Source organism: Hemitrygon akajei, chromosome 11 (genome assembly GCF_048418815.1).
Source record: "Hemitrygon akajei chromosome 11, sHemAka1.3, whole genome shotgun sequence".
Taxonomy (NCBI): Eukaryota; Metazoa; Chordata; class Chondrichthyes; order Myliobatiformes; family Dasyatidae; genus Hemitrygon; species Hemitrygon akajei.
Genome location: NC_133134.1, coordinates 102,413,533 through 102,433,863, shown reverse-complemented (window position 1 = coordinate 102,433,863; position 20,331 = coordinate 102,413,533). Strand labels below are relative to the sequence as shown.

General features: G+C 55.9%; 1 protein-coding gene across 3 annotated transcripts in view; it reads left to right on the top strand.

The window, feature by feature from the left end:
* LOC140735873 (threonine--tRNA ligase 1, cytoplasmic-like) overlaps positions 1 to 6,872 on the top strand; it is a 73,841-nt gene extending 66,969 nt beyond the window's left edge. For all 3 annotated transcript variants that reach the window (XM_073061437.1, XM_073061438.1, XM_073061436.1), the window contains one exon: positions 1,654 to 6,872. In XM_073061437.1, coding sequence (XP_072917538.1) covers positions 1,654 to 1,802 — 149 coding nt within the window. In that variant the 3' untranslated portion in view covers positions 1,803 to 6,872. The remainder of the gene's footprint in view (positions 1 to 1,653) is intronic.
* Positions 6,873 to 20,331: the final 13,459 nt, after the last annotated feature.

The following is a 20,331-nucleotide window of genomic DNA, read 5'->3' as shown; positions in this document are numbered from 1 at the left end:
TTTCCACAAGACTGCACACGGCACAGCAGAGCACTAGGTCATTCAGTCGAGCTCCAAACTGTACGTCACAGGCTCTAACAGTTTCTGTAGCACAAACAAGACTAAAAGAACAAGCAGAAGGCATAGAAAGAGTGATATAATTTAAAAGATTTGGTATATGGAAGATGTCGCCCAAGGAATCATTCTCTGGCACCATCTTGACCATTTAGCAAATCAAATTAAATTAATTTTACTGTGCAACAGGTCCATTCAGGAGTCTTCAAACAGCTGGTAGAAGCTGCCCTTGAACTTGATGGTGTGCATTTTATAAGCTTTTGTACCTTCTGCTCGATGGGAAGGGGAGAAGAGAGAAATTATGCAGTTACTTATGGTCTCGGGCAGGCCAACCACAATGCATCCGGGTGAGATGCGTTCCAGAGAAGGTGAGAATCATTGGGAAAGCTGAATTTCCTTCACCTGCAGTTGTGCTTCCTGGCCATTGTATCTACTGCTACATTGCTGCTCCAGAACAAGTTAGTGATGACGGTCACATCTAGGATTCAGCAATTCCTCTTGCCCCAGTCCTCACAGATACTGTTCACCTCACTGAGTTCCTCAAGCAGATCTCCCACTGGCCAGCCATTTCAATTCCACTTCCCATTCCCACACCAACATGTATATCCATGGTCTCTGCTGCCAGGTTAAGGCTAGACACAGCTCAGAGAAACAGCACTTGATGTTTTGGTTTGGTCAGCTCTAGCCTGATGGCATGAATGTCAACTTTTCTAATTCAGTAACCTCTCCCCTCTTTTTGTTCCTTAACCCTCCAGCTGCCAAACACCACCTCTTCCCTCCCACCCCCGCACTCTCAATCAGACCCTCTCCCTCCCACGCATTCTTCCCACCACTCAGAATTCTGGAGGGACTCAGCAAGTCAAGCAGTGTCTATAGAGGCAAATGAACAGTTCATGTTTTGGGCTGATACCGTGCATCTGGACTGGGGAAGGAAGTGGTGTGAAGCCCATTGACTATTAATTCCCCTCCAGTGATGCTGCTGGACCTGTTGAATTTCTCCAGCATTTTGTGTGTTTTGCTCTGGATTTCTGCAGAACCTCTTGTGTATTCTTCCCATCTTCTCTTCTCACCTTCTTCCCCTTATTGGATGTTCCACTGTCCTCTCCAATTTGATTCCATCTTCAGGCCTTTATCACTTCCACTTGTCACCTCTCAGTTTCTCTTCAACCTCCCGTCCCCCACCCCTCATTTGGATCCACCTTTCACTCAGTGTCTCTTGTTGCACCTGTTTTTATATTGGAATACATCCCCTCTTGCTTTCCAGTCCTGATGAAGGGTTTCGAGCAGAAGCATTCCCCTCACGCACAGATGCTTCCTGACCCTCTAAGTTGACCCAGCTCCTGTGAGTGTTTCTCCAGGGTTCCTCCAGCAGTCCCTTTGTCCCTCTGCTATAATGACACCGCCCTGCACAAACTACAGGGTCAGGGACAGGAGTTGTTTTGATACTTTGAACTTGAACTTAGTGGTACTGAATGCAAAGTTGTTCTGATTCCTGAGACAGAGTGGTAAGTGGTTTAGTTTATTGACAGTTTTGGTCACTGTGTGTGGATCACACCTGGTCCTAACTGATTCTTTTCCTTTATTGTTCCCTCGGAGCAGTCGTGGGAGAGAAGGAGAAATCCACTGGGACAGTCAATATTCGCACCAGGGATGGCAGACGGCATGGGATGAGAGATCTCTCGGACACCGTACGGAGACTGGCTGAGCTGCAAGAGTCGCGATGCAGGAATGCAGAGGAGGAGTTTTAACCCTGTGCTGGGACGGCAGTGTGAGACTCTCACACCTTCGATGGATGCAACCCATCCCCAGGCGTGACTACCCTTCCAGACTCTGCAGCTAAGCTGCTTATCTCATTCCTCCCCTGTGTCCTGGAATGCTGGTCTCACTTTGCAGGGGCCTCTTGGCAAAGAGCAGCACGCCCTCAGGAGGAGCTGGTTCTGTGTAGGAATGTGGGGTGTGACGGATGGGAGAGCTGGACCAGGGTGAGAAGGAAGTGCCGCAGGGTCAGATGTGCGCCAGCCCTCTTTTATGTTGTTGCACCTGCTTCACCATAACAAAAATCCTGTGCAAGTTGGCCACATCGGCATCCCTCCCCGACATACCAACTCTTCCTCACTTGGCATCTCCTCAGCCTCAAGTCACCTTTCTTCAGCCTGACCCTGAAACTGCAATTTGAACCCTGCCAGGGGCAGGAGGCGCAGTGAGTGTGGACCAGGCAGATGCCGGATCATTTGTGACAGTGGAATCTGTGCACCAGTGCCCTGACACAGATGGGATTTGTTTTCTTTGAAAACTGCCTTTTGTTAATTCTGGAGAGACAGACCCTGGCGTTGGGTTTTGACTCGATACATTGACTGTTTTCTCCCCCCTCACAGATGCTGCTTGACTCACCGAGTTCCTCCAGCAGTTTTACTTCTGCTTCTCCTTTCCCCGTAAAGTTTCTAGCACTCCCTGGGTCAGCTCTTGCCCTGTGGCAATCTGATAGCAGCCCACAGCTAGAAGGAGAAAAATAATTAATAATTAAACTTGGTTTATGTCTCTATTTCTCTACCCAAGTTAGTGTGGGTGACTGTGTGTTCATGTGTGTGGATGCTGAATTTCTAAGAAAGGTTACATGTATAACGCACACAGTCTGCTGGAGGAACTCAGGAGGTCAGGCAGCATCTATGGCGATGAATAAATAGTCGAAGTTTTGGGCTGAGATCCTTCAGAACCTTAGATTATTTGTTTAATCTGCGTCTGTGACCACGTCCATGTACAATACGTGTCTTGTCAATGTTTGCATCACCTGCCTCTGAGTGCGTGTCTGTGTTTGCATGCAACACGCTGTGCGTGTGCGTATCTATATATAAAGATTTTTTTTCTCTCCCCTTAACACTGTTGACGTATGTACATCTGTATGTGTATTTTTCCCTCAGTCTCTGGTCGTCTTCAGAGGCCTGGGAGCGTGAGGGTTTGGTGCAGGACCTTGCTGTTCCTCGTAGTGCACTCTTCTAGACTGAGGTCTCAGACGTTGGTCCTGGGATTTGTCGGAGCCATTTCCCCAGTCCACGTGTCACTGCTGGCTTTAACCTTCCATCTGCTCTTTCAAGCCCTGGTATTTCTCCAGCTTCTCATACTTTCTTCCTGATGTCACTGTCATTCAGGATTGACACATCTATTACTATTGCTTTCTTCTGTTCCTTGTCCAACATTACCATCTCTGGTTGGTTGGCCGGTCTGTATTTGGATGTCCCACAGGATCTTAGCTCTGTCATTCTCCACTGCCTTTTTGGGTGTTTCCATTTGGCCTTGGGATTGTCCAATCCATACTCAGCGCAGATCTTCCTGTGCACAATTCCTGCAACTCGGTTGTGCCGCTCAGTGTATGCTGTTCCTGCTTGCATACTGGCACCCTGCTACTATGTGCCAGATGGTTTCAGCAGATTCTTTGCAGACTGGATCTTGGGTCTTGTCTGGTGTGTTAGACCCCTGCTTCTATTGCTGTTATGCACAGTACCTGTTCTTGTGCATCCATGAACAGCCCCCCTCTGTGCTGTCTCTCAGCTCTGCCGTTTCCAGCCAATGGTAGGACTTTCTTACGTCAGCCACCTCTGATATCTGACGATGTGTACATCCCGTGCAGTGGCTTGTCCTGCCATTGCCTCTGGTCCTTTGGCTCTGCTTCACCCACTTCCATTTCCACGTACCCTGCCTGCTGTATGAGGTATTCTAGCAGGTCGTCTTTAAGGGTCATCTTCCTGATGTACTCATAGATGTTCCACATTTCTTCCAGGACCTTGACACTTCCAAGTCCCGGTCCTCCTTTATTCTGGCGGGTGTACAGTCACTTATCGTTGAAGTTTGGATGGAATCCACCATGTATTGTTAGTAGTTTCTGGGTCTGGATGTCAGTGGCTGCCAGTTCATTCCCTGGCCAGTACACTAGTGCAGCTGGATATCTGATGACTGGTCGGGTGACTATGTTAATGGCTCTGATCTTGTTTTCTATTCAGCTGTTTTTTAGGGCCTGTATCACTCTCTTGAGGTACTTGGATGTTGCAGCCTTCCTTGTGTTCTAACTGTGGCTTCCATACACCTGCAGGATCCCCAGGTACTTGTAGCTGTCCTGTGCATCTGATATTGTGGCCTTCAGGTAACTTGACTCCTTCAGTCTTGATGACTTTGCCTCTTTTCACTGCCACCTGGCTGCAATTTTCCAGTCCAAATGATACTTCACTGTCTTTGCTGTGCACCCTTGTCAGGTGGATTAGTTTGTCAGTGGCTCTTTCATTTCTGGCAGACAGCTTGATGTCATCCATATACAGGAGATGGCTGATTGATGGTCACTCCACACTTGAACCTGTACCCATGTCCATTATTTGAGACGATCTGGCAGAGAGGGTTCAGGCCTGTGCAGAACAGCAGAGGGGATAGTGCATCACCCTGGTATATTCCACGTCTGATGGACATTTGTGCTGTTGATTTAGAGTTAACATCTAGCATTGTCCTCCAATGGCCCATTGAGTTCTTGATGAGGTCCTCAGTGTCTTGTTGACATTGTGCAGAGACAGGCGTTCCAGGATCCATGTGTGGGCAGTGAGTTGTATGCTTTCTGGTAGTTGATCCAGGCTGTGCTTAGTTTGGTTTGCCTTGTCTTGGAGTCTCACATGACTGCTTTGTCAACCAGTATTGGTGCTTGGAGACTCTGATTCCATTACCGATCGCCCTCTGAGCAGGGCTCGGGAATTTACACGTTTCTCAGCTTGGTGGCTGTGATGCCTGACAGGAGCTTCCATGTTGTTGACAGGCAGATTAAAGGCCAGTAGCTTGATAGTGTTGCTTCTTTGTGAGGATCCTTATTTTTGAGTACTGTCCTTCCTTGAGTTAGCCAGCCTGCTTCAAGCATCTGGTTAATTTGAGCTGCCGGCAGTGTATGTAATGCTGTCAGTTTCTTCACCCAGTAGGTGTGGATTATGTCAGGCCCTGGTGATGTCCAGTTCCTCATACTTGCTACCTGTTGCTGCACATCTATTGCTGTGACGGTGACTGGTTCTTCCTCTGGGAGGTTGCAGAGGTTTGCTTGTAGGTCTTTTGGCCACTGGCTGCTGGTGTTATGGGATGCCTTTCTCCTGTTACGCACCAGCAGCAGTAGATATGAAATTGAGTCAGGTTTTTATAAATAAACAATGAAAATTTATTAACCTTTACTCAGAAACATCGAAAAGTAAACAAACGACTAACTTAAACGGAAGTTAACAGTGTTATGTGTCTATAGTTATCAAACAGTCAAACTTAGAGATAATTCTTAACAGAGATTCAAACACAGTCTTAAAGTGGTAGTTTAATGTCCATATGATTCATAAAGTAGGGGAGAGGAGAGGCTTCCCGAACCAGCTTTGAATCGATGTTTGAAGAAAGACGAAACTGCTGATGCAGATCCCTGCTGATAATTGCCTTTTCCAAAGATCCCGAAGAAATAAGATTTCTCAAAGTAACTGACCTTTCGCGGAGGTGGTCAACACACACCCGACACCTTGCAGGGGTTAACCAAAAGTGCGTGCCACACTTCAGGTCATTCACTTCGATACACACACAAAGCTGTTGATTCCTGCTTAATTCTTTGGCTTCGCACGAAGCTGGTATCTCTTCACTCTCTCTCCGACTATGATGACGTAACCACCGACTGTGATTCCCAACAAAACAACTACGCAACAAATTATTGTCTCCCCTTTTATACCAGTGGGGCATGCCATCACGTGATATCACATCACCCCACTATCAGAAGACAATTACATCATACCAATATCACAAGACGATTACATCATGCTCATGAGAAACCCACAAGACAGGTAACACTCCCGTATACTTCCGGTACTCCTCAGTTACTATTCAAGTACTGGCATGTTGTTACTCTGAAAGCTGTGAGAATACTTTTCCTGGTTCTATGGAGAAGTGCGCATTTATTCACTTGGCCTCTGCATCCTTGGTGTACCTTTGTAGTCTGGTAGCCCGAACTGTTAACCATTACTTGGCAGTTTTCAGGGCTTCGGCTATGGACATACCTCTGTACTTCCTCAGTAGCTGAGATGAGTCATTGTGCAGCTCAGTTAGTCTGCTGACCTCTGCCGTTGTGGTTTTCATCTTGGCTTCCAATCATCGTCTGTGGGGAAGGGGGTTTTGACAGTATTCATTTTGTAGCTCAGGCATTTCTAGAACAGCTGCTGCCGATGCATACGTCAGGTTACTGGTCTCAGTTAAGTTGGAGGTTGCAGTTTTGGGTAGTGCTTCATGGGCTGCTTCTAGCATGCTGTCTGATGGAATTTTATCACCATGTCTGGGGAGCTTAGTTTGTTGATTGACAGTTTAGCCATGATCTTCTCCCGGACTGCAGCAGTCATCATTGATGTGCCCCAAGATGAGGTCTGAACGTTTATTTCCCATGTACAAGACAATGTTATTACCTTTGCGCCATCTCTGAGTTGTGGAGGTGAGGTTTGAACTCATGTTTCCTCATTGACTCGGTTCTGTGGTGACGTTGCTGCGGTGCATCGTGATTGTGCGTCCAATTCAAGATGTGATAGCAATCCTCTGTCGACAGTGTTTGCTCACTCACTGGGTAACCAGCAGTTTTCATTAATGTGGATGATGGTCTTCGTCATTGCCAGAGGCACACATGTGCTTGGTGTATCCTCTCTCATGTCAGTTGCTGTTAAAGTAGTATTCCATTGATTTCATGTTGTCCTGTCTCGTCCATTTATGTGTGCGTGTGTTGGGGGGGGTCTCTGCCTGTGTGTGTGCGTGTGTTGGGGGGGTCTCTGCCTGTGTGTGTGTGTGTGTTGGGGGGGTCTCTGCCTGTGTGTGTGTGTGTGTGTGTGTGTGTGTGTGTTGGGGGGGGTCTCTGCCTGTGTGTGTGTGTGTGTTGGGGGGGGTCTCTGCCTGTGTGTGTGTTGGGGGGGGTCTCTGCCTGTGTGTGTGTGTGTGTGTGTGTGGATGCCATCCCCTGCTCGGTCCGTCTGCACTCTGGATTGAGTGCGGTTAGCAGAACACAAGCTGGAGCTAGACATCGGAGTATTCCTGAGCAGTGCTGCTACTGACATGGGATAGTAGGATTGGATTATCCGTAGGAAGCGCAAGCTGAAATTCCAACCCGGAGGGGTGAACGCTGGGCAGAATTGATGTACAGAACATCTCAAATAAAAGTGTCTGTGCAAAAATAAGTCAACGTTGTAAATGAGTAACTTTACAAACCTGTCAGGAAGTAGGGCTTCAGACAGCGGTGGGTGGGTATCCCTGGAGCCCAGCACATCCTGCTAGAAGGAACACTGCTGAGCTCCATCATGTGAGTCTACACAGTCAAACCTCAACTATTGCAGTCCGATTCAGTTTGCTTTGTGCAGCTGGAGTTCCAAGTGTTACTGTGGGGGGAGGGGGGGGGGCGGTAAGGCTGAGTCACACCGTGGGGGGGCGGTGAGACGGGGTCACACAGTGGGGGGGCGGTGAGGCTGAGTCACACCGTGGTGGGGCGGGGGGTCACACCGTGGGGGGGGCGGTGAGGCGGGGGGTCACACCGTGGGGGGGCGGTGAGGCGGGGTCACATCGTGGTGGGGCGGTGAGGCTGGGTCACACCGTGGTGAGGCGGGGGGTCACACCGTGGGGGGGCGGTGAGGCGGGGTCACACCGTGGTGAGGCGGGGGGTCACACCGTGGGGGGGCGGTGAGGCTGGGTCACACCGTGGGGGGGCGGTGAGGCGGGGTCACACCGTGGTGAGGCGGGGTCACACCGTGGTGGGGCGGGGGGTCACACCGTGGGGGGGCGGTGAGGCGGGGTCACACCGTGGTGAGGCTGAGTCACACCGTGGGGGGGCTGGGGGTCACACCGTGGGGGGGCGGTGAGGCGGGGTCACACCGTGGTGGGGCGGTGAGGCGGGGTCACACCGTGGTGAGGCAGTGAGGCTGGGTCACACCGTGGTGAGGCTGAGTCACACCGTGGTGGGGCGGTGAGGCGGGGTCACACCGTGGTGAGGCGGGGGGTCACACCGTGGGGGGGGCGGTGAGGCTAGGTCACACCGTGGTGAGGCGGGGGGTCACACCGTGGGGGGGGCGGTGAGGCGGGGTCACACCGTGGTGAGGCTGAGTCACACCGTGGTGAGGCGGGGGGGTCACACCGTGGGGGGGGGCGGTGAGGCGGGGTCACACCTTGGTGGGGCGGTGAGGCTGGGTCACACCGTGGTGAGGCGGGGGGTCACACCGTGGGGGGGGCGGTGAGGCTGGGTCACACCGTGGTGAGGCTGGTCACACCGTGGGGGGGGCGGTGAGGCTGGGTCACACCGTGGTGAGGCTGGGTCACACCGTGGGGGGGGCGGTGAGGCTGGGTCACACCGTGGTGAGGCTGGGTCACACCGTGGTGAGGCGGGGGGTCACACCGTGGGGGGGGCGGTGAGGCGGGGTCACACCTTGGTGGGGCGGTGAGGCTGGGTCACACCGTGGGGGGGGCGGTGAGGCTGGGTCACACCGTGGTGAGGCTGGGTCACACCGTGGGGGGGCGGTGAGGCTGGGTCACACCGTGGTGAGGCTGGGTCACACCGTGGGGGGGCGGTGAGGCGGGGTCACACCGTGGTGAGGCGGGGGGTCACACCGTGGGGGGGCGGTGAGGCTGGGTCACACCGTGGGGGGGGCGGTGAGGCGGGGGTCACACCGTGGTGAGGCGGGGGTCACATCGTGGTGGGGCGGTGAGGCTGGGTCACACCGTGGTGGGGCGGGGGGGTCACACCGTGGGGGGGCGGTGAGGCGGGGGTCACACCGTGGTGAGGCTGAGTCACACCGTGGGGGGGCTGGGGGTCACACCGTGGGGGGGCGGTGAGGCGGGGGTCACACCGTGGTGGGGCGGTGAGGCGGGGTCACACCGTGGTGAGGCAGTGAGGCTGGGTCACACCGTGGTGAGGCTGAGTCACACCGTGGTGGGGCGGTGAGGCGGGGTCACACCGTGGTGAGGCGGGGGGTCACACCGTGGGGGGGGCGGTGAGGCTAGGTCACACCGTGGTGAGGCGGGGGGGTCACACCGTGGGGGGGGCGGTGAGGCGGGGTCACACCGTGGTGAGGCGGGGGGTCACACCGTGGGGGGGCGGTGAGGCTGGGTCACACCGTGGTGAGGCGGGGGGTCACACCGTGGGGGGGCGGTGAGGCGGGGTCACACCTTGGTGGGGCGGTGAGGCTGGGTCACACCGTGGTGAGGCGGGGGGGTCACACCGTGGGGGGGGCGGTGAGGCTGGGTCACACCGTGGTGAGGCTGGGTCACACCGTGGGGGGGGGCGGTGAGGCTGGGTCACACCGTGGTGAGGCTGGGTCACACCGTGGTGAGGCGGGGGGTCACACCGTGGGGGGGGGCGGTGAGGCGGGGTCACACCTTGGTGGGGCGGTGAGGCTGGGTCACACCGTGGTGAGGCTGGGTCACACCGTGGGGGGGGGCGGTGAGGCTGGGTCACACCGTGGTGAGGCTGGGGTCACACCGTGGGGGGGGCGGTGAGGCTGGGTCACACCGTGGTGAGGCTGAGTCACACCGTGGGGGGGGGCGGTGAGGCTGGGTCACACCGTGGGGGGGCGGTGAGGCTGGGTCACACCGTGGTGAGGCTGGGTCACACCGTGGGGGGGGCGGTGAGGCTGGGTCACACCGTGGTGAGGCTGGGTCACACCGTGGGGGGGCGGTGAGGCGGGGTCACACCGTGGTGGGGCGGTGAGGCGGGGTCACACCGTGGTGAGGCTGGGTCACACCGTGGTGAAGCTGGGTCACACCGTGGTGAGGCGGGGGGTCACACCGTGGGGGGGCGGTGAGGCTAGGTCACACCGTGGTGGGGCGGTGAGGCGGGGGTCACACCGTGGTGGGGCGGTGAGGCGGGGTCACACCGTGGTGAGGCTGGGTCACACCGTGGGGGGGGCGGTGAGGCTGGGGTCACACCGTGGGGGGGCGGTGAGGCTGGGTCACACCGTGGTGGGGCAGTGAGGCTGGGTCACACCGTGGTGGGGCAGTGAGGCTGGGTCACACCGTGGAGGGGCAGTGAGGCTGGGTCACACCGTGGTGGGGCAGTGAGGCTGGGTCACACCGTGGGGGGGCAGTGAGGCTGGGTCACACCATGGTGGGGCAGTGAGGCGGGGTCACACCGTGGGGGGGCGGTGAGGCTGGGTCACACCGTGGTGAGGCAGTGAGGCTGGGTCACACCGTGGTGGGGCAGTGAGGCGGGGGTCACACCGTGGGGGGGGGCGGTGAGGCGGGGTCACACCGTGGGGGGGGGGGTGAGGCTAGGTCACACCGTGGTGAGGCAGTGAGGCTGGGTCACACCGTGGTGGGGCAGTGAGGCGGGGGTCACACCGTGGGGGGGGGGGTGAGGCTGGGTCACACCGTGGTGAGGCAGTGAGGCTGGGTCACACCGTGGTGGGGCAGTGAGGCGGGGTCACACCGTGGGGGGGGGGGTGAGGCTGGGTCACACCGTGGTGAGGCAGTGAGGCTGGGTCACACCGTGGTGGGGCAGTGAGGCGGGGTCACACCGTGGGGGGGGGGCGGTGAGGCGGGGTCACACCGTGGTGGGGCGGTGAGGCTGAGTCACACCGTGGTGGGGCAGTGAGGCGGGGTCACACCGTGGTGAGGCTGAGTCACACCGTGGTGGGGGCGGTGAGGCGGGGGGTCACACCGTGGTGAGGCTGAGTCACACCGTGGTGGGGCGGGGGGGGGTCACACCGTGGGGGGGCGGTGAGGCGGGGTCACACCGTGGTGAGGCTGGGGTCACACCGTGGTGAGGCTGAGTCACACCGTGGTGGGGCGGGGGGGTCACACCGTGGTGAGGCGGGGGGTCACACCGTGGTGAGGCGGGGGGTCACACCGTGGTGGGGCGGTGAGGCGGGGTCACACCGTGGTGGGGCGGTGAGGCGGGGTCACACCGTGGGGGGGCGGTGAGGCGGTGTCACATCGTGGTGGGGCAGTGAGGCTGGGTCACACCGTGGTGAGGCGGGGGGTCACACCGTGGGGGGGCGGTGAGGCGGGGTCACACCGTGGTGGGGGAGGTGAGGCTGGGTCACACCGTGGTGAGGCGGGGGGGTCACACCGTGGGGGGGGGCGGTGAGGCGGGGTCACACCGTGGGGGGGCGCTGAGGCTGGGTCACACCGTGGGGGGGGCGGTGAGGCGGGGTCACACCGTGGGGGGGCGCTGAGGCTGGGTCACACCGTGGTGAGGCGGGGGGTCACACCGTGGTGGGGCGGTGAGGCTGGGTCACACCGTGGTGAGGCGGGGGGTCACACCGTGGTGGGGCGGTGAGGCGGGGGTCACACCGTGGTGGGGCGGTGAGGCGGGGTCACACCGTGGGGGGGCGGTGAGGCTGGGTCACATCGTGGTGGGGCAGTGAGGCTGGGTCACACCGTGGTGAGGCGGGGGGGTCACACCGTGGGGGGGCGGTGAGGCGGGGTCACACCGTGGTGAGGCGGTGAGGCTGGGGGTCACACCGTGGGGGGGTGGTGAGGCGGGGTCACACCGTGGTGGGGCGGTGAGGCGGGGTCACACCGTGGTGAGGCAGTGAGGCTGGGTCACACCGTGGTGAGGCAGTGAGGCTGGGTCACACCGTGGTGGGGCAGTGAGGCGGGGGTCACACCGTGGAGGGGGCGGTGAGGCGTGGTCACACCGTGGGGGGGGCGGTGAGGCTGGGTCACACCGTGGTGAGGCAGTGAGGCGGGGTCACACCGTGGAGGGGGCGGTGAGGCTGGGTCACACCGTGGTGGGGCAGTGAGGCGGGGTCACACCGTGGAGGGGGCGGTGAGGCGTGGTCACACCGTGGGGGGGGGCGGTGAGGCGTGGTCACACCGTGGGGGGGGGTGGTGAGGCTGGGTCACACCGTGGTGGGGCAGTGAGGCGGGGTCACACCGTGGAGGGGGCGGTGAGGCGTGGTCACACCGTGGGGGGGGGGCGGTGAGGCGGGGTCACTCCGTGGGGGGGCGCTGAGGCTGGGTCACACCGTGGTGGGGCAGTGAGGCGGGGTCACACCGTGGAGGGGGCGGGGGGTCACACCGTGGGGGGGGCGGTGAGGCTGGGTCACACCGTGGTGAGGCAGTGAGGCTGGGTCACACCGTGGTGGGGCAGTGAGGCGGGGTCACACCGTGGAGGGGGCGGTGAGGCGTGGTCACACCGTGGGGGGGGGCGGTGAGGCGGGGTCACACCGTGGTGGGGGCGGTGAGGCGGGGGGTCACACCGTGGTGGGGGCGGTGAGGCTGGGTCACACCGTGGTGGGGGCGGTGAGGCGGGGTCACACCGTGGTGAGGCGGGGGTCACACCGTGGTGAGGCGGGGGTCACACCGTGGTGGGGGCTGTGAGGCGGGGTCACACTGTGGGGGGCGGTGAGGCTCGGTCACACCGTGGGGGGGGGTGGTGAGGCTGGGTCACACCGTGGGGGGTTGGTGAGGCTGGGTCACACCGTGGGGGGGGCGGTGAGGCTGGGTCACACCGTGGGGGGGTCGGTGAGGCTGGGTCACACCGTGGTGGGGCGGTGAGGCGGGGTCACACCGTGGTGGGGCGGTGAGGCGGGGTCACACCGTGGTGGGGCGGTGAGGCTGGGTCACACCGTGGGGGGGTCGGTGAGGCTGGGTCACACCGTGGTGAGGCGGTGAGGCGGGGTCACACCGTGGTGGGGCGGTGAGGCGGGGTCACACCGTGGTGGGGCGGTGAGGCTGGGTCACACCGTGATGGGGGCGGTGAGGCTGGGTCACACCGTGGTGGGGCGGTGAGGCTGGGTCACACCGTGGTGGGGGCGGTGAGGCTGGGTCACACCGTGGGGGGTGGCGGGTGAGGCGGGGTCACACCGTGGTGGGGGGCGGTGAGGCTGGGTCACACCGTGGGGGGCGGTGAGGCTGGGTCACACCGTGGTGGGGGGGTGAGGCTGGGTCACACCGTGGTGGGGCGGTGAGGCTGGGTCACACCGTGGGGGGGCGGTGAGGCTGGGTCACACCGTGGGGGGGCGGTGAGGCTGGGTCACACCGTGGTGGGGGGGTGAGGCTGGGTCACACCATGGTGGGGGGGGTGAGGCTGGGTCACACCGTGGGGGGCGGTGAGGCTGGGTCACACCGTGGTGGGGGGGTGAGGCTGGGTCACACCGTGGTGGGGCGGTGAGGCTGGGTCACACCGTGGTGAGGCTGGGTCACACCGTGGGGGGGTGGTGAGGCGGGGTCACACCGTGGGGGGGCGGTGAGGCGGGGTCACACCGTGGGAGGGATGGTACTGTGGGAGGCTCACATTGGGAGGGGCGGGTACTGAGGGAGGGTCACACTTGGAGGGGGGTGGTACTGAGGGAGGCTCACATTGGGAGGGGCAGTACTGGGGGGGTCACACTGGGTCGGTTAGTACTGAGGAAGGGTCACAGTGTGGGAGGGATGGTACTGTGGGAGGCTCACATTGGGAGGGGTGGTACTGAGGGAGGGTCACACTTGGAGGGGGTGGTACTGAGGGAGGCTCACATTGGGAGGGGCAGTACTGGGGGGGTCACACTGGGTCGGTTAGTACTGAGGAAGGGTCACAGTGTGGGAGGGATGGTACTGTGGGAGGCTCACATTGGGAGGGGCGGTACTGAGGGAGGGTCACACTTGGAGGGGGTGGTACTGAGGGAGGCTCACATTGGGAGGGGCGGTACTGAGGGAGGGTCACACTTGGAGGGGGTGGTACTGAGGGAGGCTCACATTGGGAGGGGCAGTACTGGGGGGGGTCACACTGGGTCTGTTAGTACTGAGGAAGGGTCACAGTGCGAGGTGTGTACTGAGGCAGGGTCACACTGTGGGAGGGATGGTACTGTGGTGGGTTCACTGCATGAGGGCGAGACAGCACTGAGGCATTGCTGCCCCATTAATGTACTGGTGCCAAGCAAGTGCCATGTTGTCAGAGCCGTTAACATTAAGATGAGTTTATTAAGCTGAGATCTTCCCTGGAATCTGTGTTGAGGCGAATGAATGCCTTGGCACTGCTTTATAGGGTTCCCGAGTCCATGTCTATCCAGCAGCCAGTGTGGCACGCGTGTAATCTGAACGTGAACACGTTGCCGCCTGCCACAACGGCTTCAATGTTCCCACCTATCACTGACCGCATCTTGACAATTACTTCGGTGAATGTCCTGCACAGAGAGGTTATTGAAATGGGTCCGTTTTCTGCTTGTGGGAGCAGTCAGTGCACCACAGGATGGCAGTATACAGTGTGATGGTCTGTCACTCAGACCCCTTGTCCACTCGGATTACTGATTAACTCTGTTCTCTGCGACGCCCGGGGACTCGGGATCTGCGGATCTGCGGAGAGACTGTTGAAACTGTTCACAGCTGTGGCCCCGTCAGTGAAGAGAGTGAAGAGAGTGAAGAAAGCCAGTGTTGCTTTTCTCCTGAAGCTTACACGCAGATGTGGGAGACGGAGAGATGGTGGGGGTTAGGAAGTGGATGAGCAGGAGGGAGGCACATAGGAAGAGGGAAAGGGATTGAACTGTGGCAGAAACGTGTTGTTTGCTGATGTGAAAAGTCATGTTGAATTGTGGGGTTTGTTGGTTGTTTGTTGGAGGCTGGTGCTTGGAATGGTTTTCTCGATGACAACCAAAAGCATAAAAAAAGCAGATGCTTGGAATGTTGGAGAGTGTAACATCAGGTACAGCTGTACAGAGAGTGAACAGATGTCAGGCCTGAAACACTCCTCGGCACAGACGATCCTCAACCTACAGTGTGCTTCCAGCACTTGCTGCCTTTTTAGAGTCGCACAGCCTCATCTATCCATGGACCTATGTGGATGGCATTTAAATGTTGCTAATGTGCCTGTCTCGACTGCTATTTCTGGTAGCTGCTTCCAAATATGCAGCATCCTTTGAAGCTGCCCCCGATGTTGCTTTCAAATCCCTTGCCTCTGATCTTAAGCCCTCTTGTTTTTAGCACCCTCGCCCTGGGAAAAAGATAATGTGCTTTTACCCTGTCTGTGCCCCTCGTGATCTTGTATACCTCTACCAGGGCACCACTTAGTCTTCTACATTCCAGTGAATGAAGTCCAAGTCTATGCAGCCGTTCCTTGTAACTCAGGCCCCCAAGTCCAGGCAGCAACATGGTAAAGCCTTTCTGCACTGCTTCCAGTTGATTATCATCCTTCCTATAAGACGGGGACCTAAACTATACACAATACTCAAGTTTGGCATCACCAGCATCTCAGATAACTGCATTATATCTCTTCACTCAGTGCCCTGACTGATGGAAGGTCAGCATAACAAAAGACTTCTTCACAATTTTTTTTTGATTCTGTAGGGTCCTTCTAGTTCGCCTCTTCCTAACTGGCCCTGAAGTTTGTGCTCAGCAATTTTCATCAACTGGAATAGACTTTATGGGGAAGATAGCTGTCAGCGGGAGGGTTCCTGAAGTGCTGGCAACACATTTCCAGGAGTAACTGTGGGTGACAGGTATTCTCTGCGATCAAAATACTATTCTGCATTGAAGTTTTCAGATAGAGGGTGTGGTGAGGGAATGAGTGTCTAGGCTGCTGGTGGGGAGCAAATCAGGTAGGCTGCTGTATCATAAGTGTTGCTGAGATTCTTAAGACCTTAAGGTATAGGTGCAGAATTAAGCCATTTGGCCCATCGAGTCTACTCTGCTGTTTCTTCTCAGCCCCAATGTCCTGCCTTCTCCCCTTATCTCTTCATGCTCTGACCAAACAAAAATCTATCAACCTCTGCCTTAAAGACTTGGCCTCCACAGCTGCCTATGCCAAAGAATTCCATAGATTGATCACTCTCTGGCTAAAGAAATTCCTCTTCATCTCTGTACTAAAGAATGCCCCTCTATTCTGAGTCTGTGTCCCCTGGCCTTAGATTCTCCCACCATAGGATACATCCACTATCAAGGCCTTTCACCATTTGATAGGTTTCAATAAGGTCACTCCTCATTCTAGTGAATACAAGCCTAGAGCCATCAAACGTTCTTCATATGACAAGCCATTCAATCTTGGAATCATTTTCATTAACCTCCTTTGAACCCTCTCCAGTTTCAGCATACACTTTCAAAGACAAGGGGCCCAAAATTGCTCTCAATACTGCAAATGAGGCCTCACCAATGCTTTATAAAGTCTCACTCAACATTAACTCCTTGATTTTAAATTCTAGTCCTTTTGAAATGAAGGCTAACATTGCATTTGCCTTCCTCACCACAGACTCAACCTGCAAATTGACCTTTAGGGAATACAGCTCAAGAACTTCCAAGTTCCTTTGTGCCTCAGGTTCTTTTTGTATTCTCTCTCCATTTAGAAAATTATCAACCCTTTCATTCCTTCTACCAAAGTGCATAGCCATACCCTTCCCAAGACTGGATTCCATCTGCGACCTTTTTTTTGCCCTTTCTCCTAATCTGTTTCAGTCTTTCTGTAGCCTCGCTACTTCCTCAAAACTACCTGCTCCTCCACCTATCTTTATATCGTTTCCAAACTTTGCAGCAAAGCCATCAATTCCAACATCCAAATCTGTGACATAAAATATATAAAGCTCTCCCTGCCCTCTTGCCCCTCACCTCCTCTGCCCTCTCTGCCTCACCCTCTCCCTCTTCTTACCCCCTCCCCACCCCCTCTCTAGTGCCCCCCTCTAGCATGCCTCCCAACCAACCACCCCTAAACTTCTCCCTGAACTCTTGGATCCCAGCTATCCCCCCTAAAACACCAAAATCCCTTACCTCCCTATCTCACCGAATCCCCTGGTCACCCCACACTGGCCTTCAACCCCTGAAACCCCATTGCCCCCATCCCCATCTCTGACCCTCCCCCTCTTCTCCCCTACCCCTCTTCTCCCCTACCCCTCTTCTCCCCTACCCCTCTTCTCCCCTACCCCTCTCTTCCTCTTACCCTCTCTCCCCCTCACCCTCACACCCATCCCCTTCTCACCCCTCTTTCCCTTCCCCCTCTTAAGCCCCCCTCTTCCCTCCCCTTCCCCTCCACCCTTCCCAACCCCTCCCCTCCTTTTCTTCTTCTCCACTCCCCCTCCTTTTCTTCTCCTCCCCTCCCCTCCATTCCCTCTCCCTTCCCTCTCCCCTTTCCCTCTCCCCTCTCCCTCCCTTCCCTCTCCCCTCTCCTCTCCCCTCCCTCTCCCCTCTCCTCTCCCCTCCCTTCTCTTTCCTCTCCCTCTTCCCCTCCCTCTTCCCCTCCCTTCCATTTCCCTCTCCATCCCTCTCCCTTCCCTTCCCTCTCCCCCTTCCTTCTTTTTCTCTCTCCTCTCTCTTTTTTTTCCCTTTCTAAATGTCTCCTTTCCACCAGCTGCCTCTTTTGGTTCCCTGTTGGCTGACAGTGTCTGATCTGAGGGGCCGTGCACGTTTTATTTTCGGGTTCCTCACAGTTTCAGACTCGAGTTCCTGCCTTTTTGAGAGTGTTGCCAGTGTTTCTCTCACATAATACAATCCAGACTGTGTTCCTCTTGACTCCTGGAGCCTCTCCGTTATTCAATGCCACGTTATGTTGGCAGCCCACTTCAGTAACCTGCAGGAGAATGGAATTAATAGGCAAATAAACAATAGCCTGGACCTTGCCTTGCTGAAGCTCTGAATGAGGTACCTCAGTGTGTGGCTCAGAGCCATCAGAAACCGGAGCAGGAGCTGTCTGCCCCGGCATTCAATCCCTGGAGTCTCTAAAAATGTATCAGCCTTGGTCTTAAGTGCCTGAGCATCACCCGGCTCCTCTGTGGAGATTCCAAAGGTCCGTGGACCCCGGGGAGAAGGAATTCCTCTGTATTCAGACAGTTCAATCTGGAAAAGTGTGAAGTGATTCACTCTGGAAGGCTGAATGCAGGATTCTTGGCAGTGTGGAGGAGCAGAGAGATCTTGAGTCCCTGTCCCTTAAAGTTGCCACGCAAGTTGATCAGGTGGTAAACTTGCTTTAAATTTTATTCAGATTTGCAGCGTAGTAACACGCCCTTCCAGCCCACACCGCCCAATTACACTCATGTGACTGATTAACCTCCCAGGACATTCCTCGAGTGTTCTGCAAGGAAACCAGAACTTCTGAGGGAACTCGCGCAGTCAGGGGAGAACGTACAAGCTCGTTGCCAACCGCAGTGGGAATTGAATTCCGGTTGCTGGTCCTGTAAAGTATTACACTCACCCTGCCGCCGCACAAAGGCATATGTTCTGTTGGCCTCCGTCAGTTGAGGGATTGTGCTGTAGGACCGCAAGGTAACGTTGCAGCTCTATAAAACCCTGGTTGGACCAAACATGGGAGATTGTATGCAGTTCTGGCCGCCTCATTCTAAGAGGGATGTGGAAGCTTTGGAGAGAATGCAGAAGACATTTACCAGGATGCTACCTGGATGGGAGAGCACACCTGAGTGAGCTCAGTTGTTTTCTTTGGAGGAGGAGAGGTATACAAACTGAGTGATACAGATCGAGTGGACAGCTGGAGACTTTTTTTCCCAGGGCAGAAATGGCTAATACATGGGGACATCATTTTCAGATGACTGGAGCAAAGCTTCAGGTGAATGTTAGGGGTACGTTTCTTTTTGCTCAGAATGGTGGGTGCGTGGAATGTGTTCCTGGGGGTGGGGGGGGTGGTCGAGGTGGGTGCATTAGGGGCATTTAGATAGGCACATGAATAATAGAAAAACAGGTTTATGTAGGTAGAAAGGTTGATCTTGAAGTGGGTTAAAGGGTCGGCACAACATTGTGGGCAGAAGGACCTGTTATTCCAGTCCCTCTGGCCTGAGACTTGCCTCATTCCTTCAGCACAGTGGGGTTCTGGAAAGGAACACTTCTCAGCATCTGCAACATCTCAAGGTCGTCGCTTCTCCTTCCCCTTGGCTTTGCTCCATCGGTCCTTGATAACAAACCCTCCAGAACCAATTGTAGCTTTTGCTGCTGGGGGTGACAGACTGCCCAGTCCAGCCGCTGATTACAGTCAAAGCCAGACAGCCTCTGGGAGAGTTTATTTTGTGACCACAACGTCCCATGGGGAGAGACCAGGCTGGGATGGAGTCCAGGGCAGTGGAAACGTGGTGGAGATACAGGAAGAATCCAACTTGTGGCACTAGATCATACAATGTTGCATCAGAAAGGAGGCCTTCAGCCCACTGTGTCTGTGCCAACTCTTGAGTAAAGCATTCAGAATTTTACTCCTGCCTTCCTAATCCTTCCCATCTCCAGGTTAACCCTGACCACGGGAGTGTGTGAAAGGAGGTTCACTCTGTGTCTGACCCCGGGAGCGTATAGAAACATAGAAAATGGGTGCAGGAGTATGGCTGATCATCCAACTCAGAACCCTGAACCTGCTTTCTCTCCATACCCCCTGATCCCTTTAGCCACAAGGGCCATATCTAACTTCCTCTTAAATATAGCCAATGAACCGGCCTCAACTGTTTCCTGTGGCAGAGAATTCCACAGATTCACCACTCTCTGTGTGAAGAAGTTTTTCCTCATCTCGGTCCTAAAAGGTTTCCCCTTTATCCTTAAACTGTGACCCCTCGTTCTGGACTTCCCCAACATCGGAAACAATCTTCTTGCATCTAGCCTGTCCAATCCCTTTAGAATTTTATACGTTTCAATAAGATCCCCCCTCAATCTTCTAAATTCCAGTGAGTATAAGCCTAGTCGATCCAGTCTTTCTTCATATGAAAGTCCTGCCATCCCAGGAATCAATCTGGTGAACCTTCTCTGTACTCCCTCTATGGCAAGAATGTCTTTCCTCAGATTAGGGGACCAAAACTGCACACAATATTCTAGGTGCAGTCTCACCAAGGCCTTGTGCAACTGCAGTAGAACCTCCCTGCTACTGTACTCAAATCCTTTTGCTATGAATGCCAACATACCATTTGCCTTTTTCACTGCCTGCTGTACCTGCATGCCCACCTTCAATGATTGGTGTACAATGACACCCAGGTCTCGTTACACCTCCCCTTTTCCTAATCGGCCACCGTTCAGATAATAATTTGTTTTCCTGTTCTTGCAACCAAAGTGGATAACCTCACATTTATCCACATTAAATTGCATCTGCCATGAATTTGCCCACTCACCTAACCTATCCAAGTCACCCTGCATCCTCTTAGCATCCTCCTCACAGCTAACACCGCCGCCCAGCTTTGTGTCATGATGGGTCGGTGTGGAGGGAGGTTCACTCTGTGTCTGACCCCGGGAGAGTGTGATGGATCAGTGTGGAGGGAGCTTCACTCTGTTTTTTGACTTTGAGAGTATGCGATGGGATGGCTTGGACGGTGCTTCACTGTGTGTCTGACCCCTGGAGTGTGTGATAGGTCAGTGTGGACGGAGCTTTGATCTGTAACCTTTGTGAGTAAG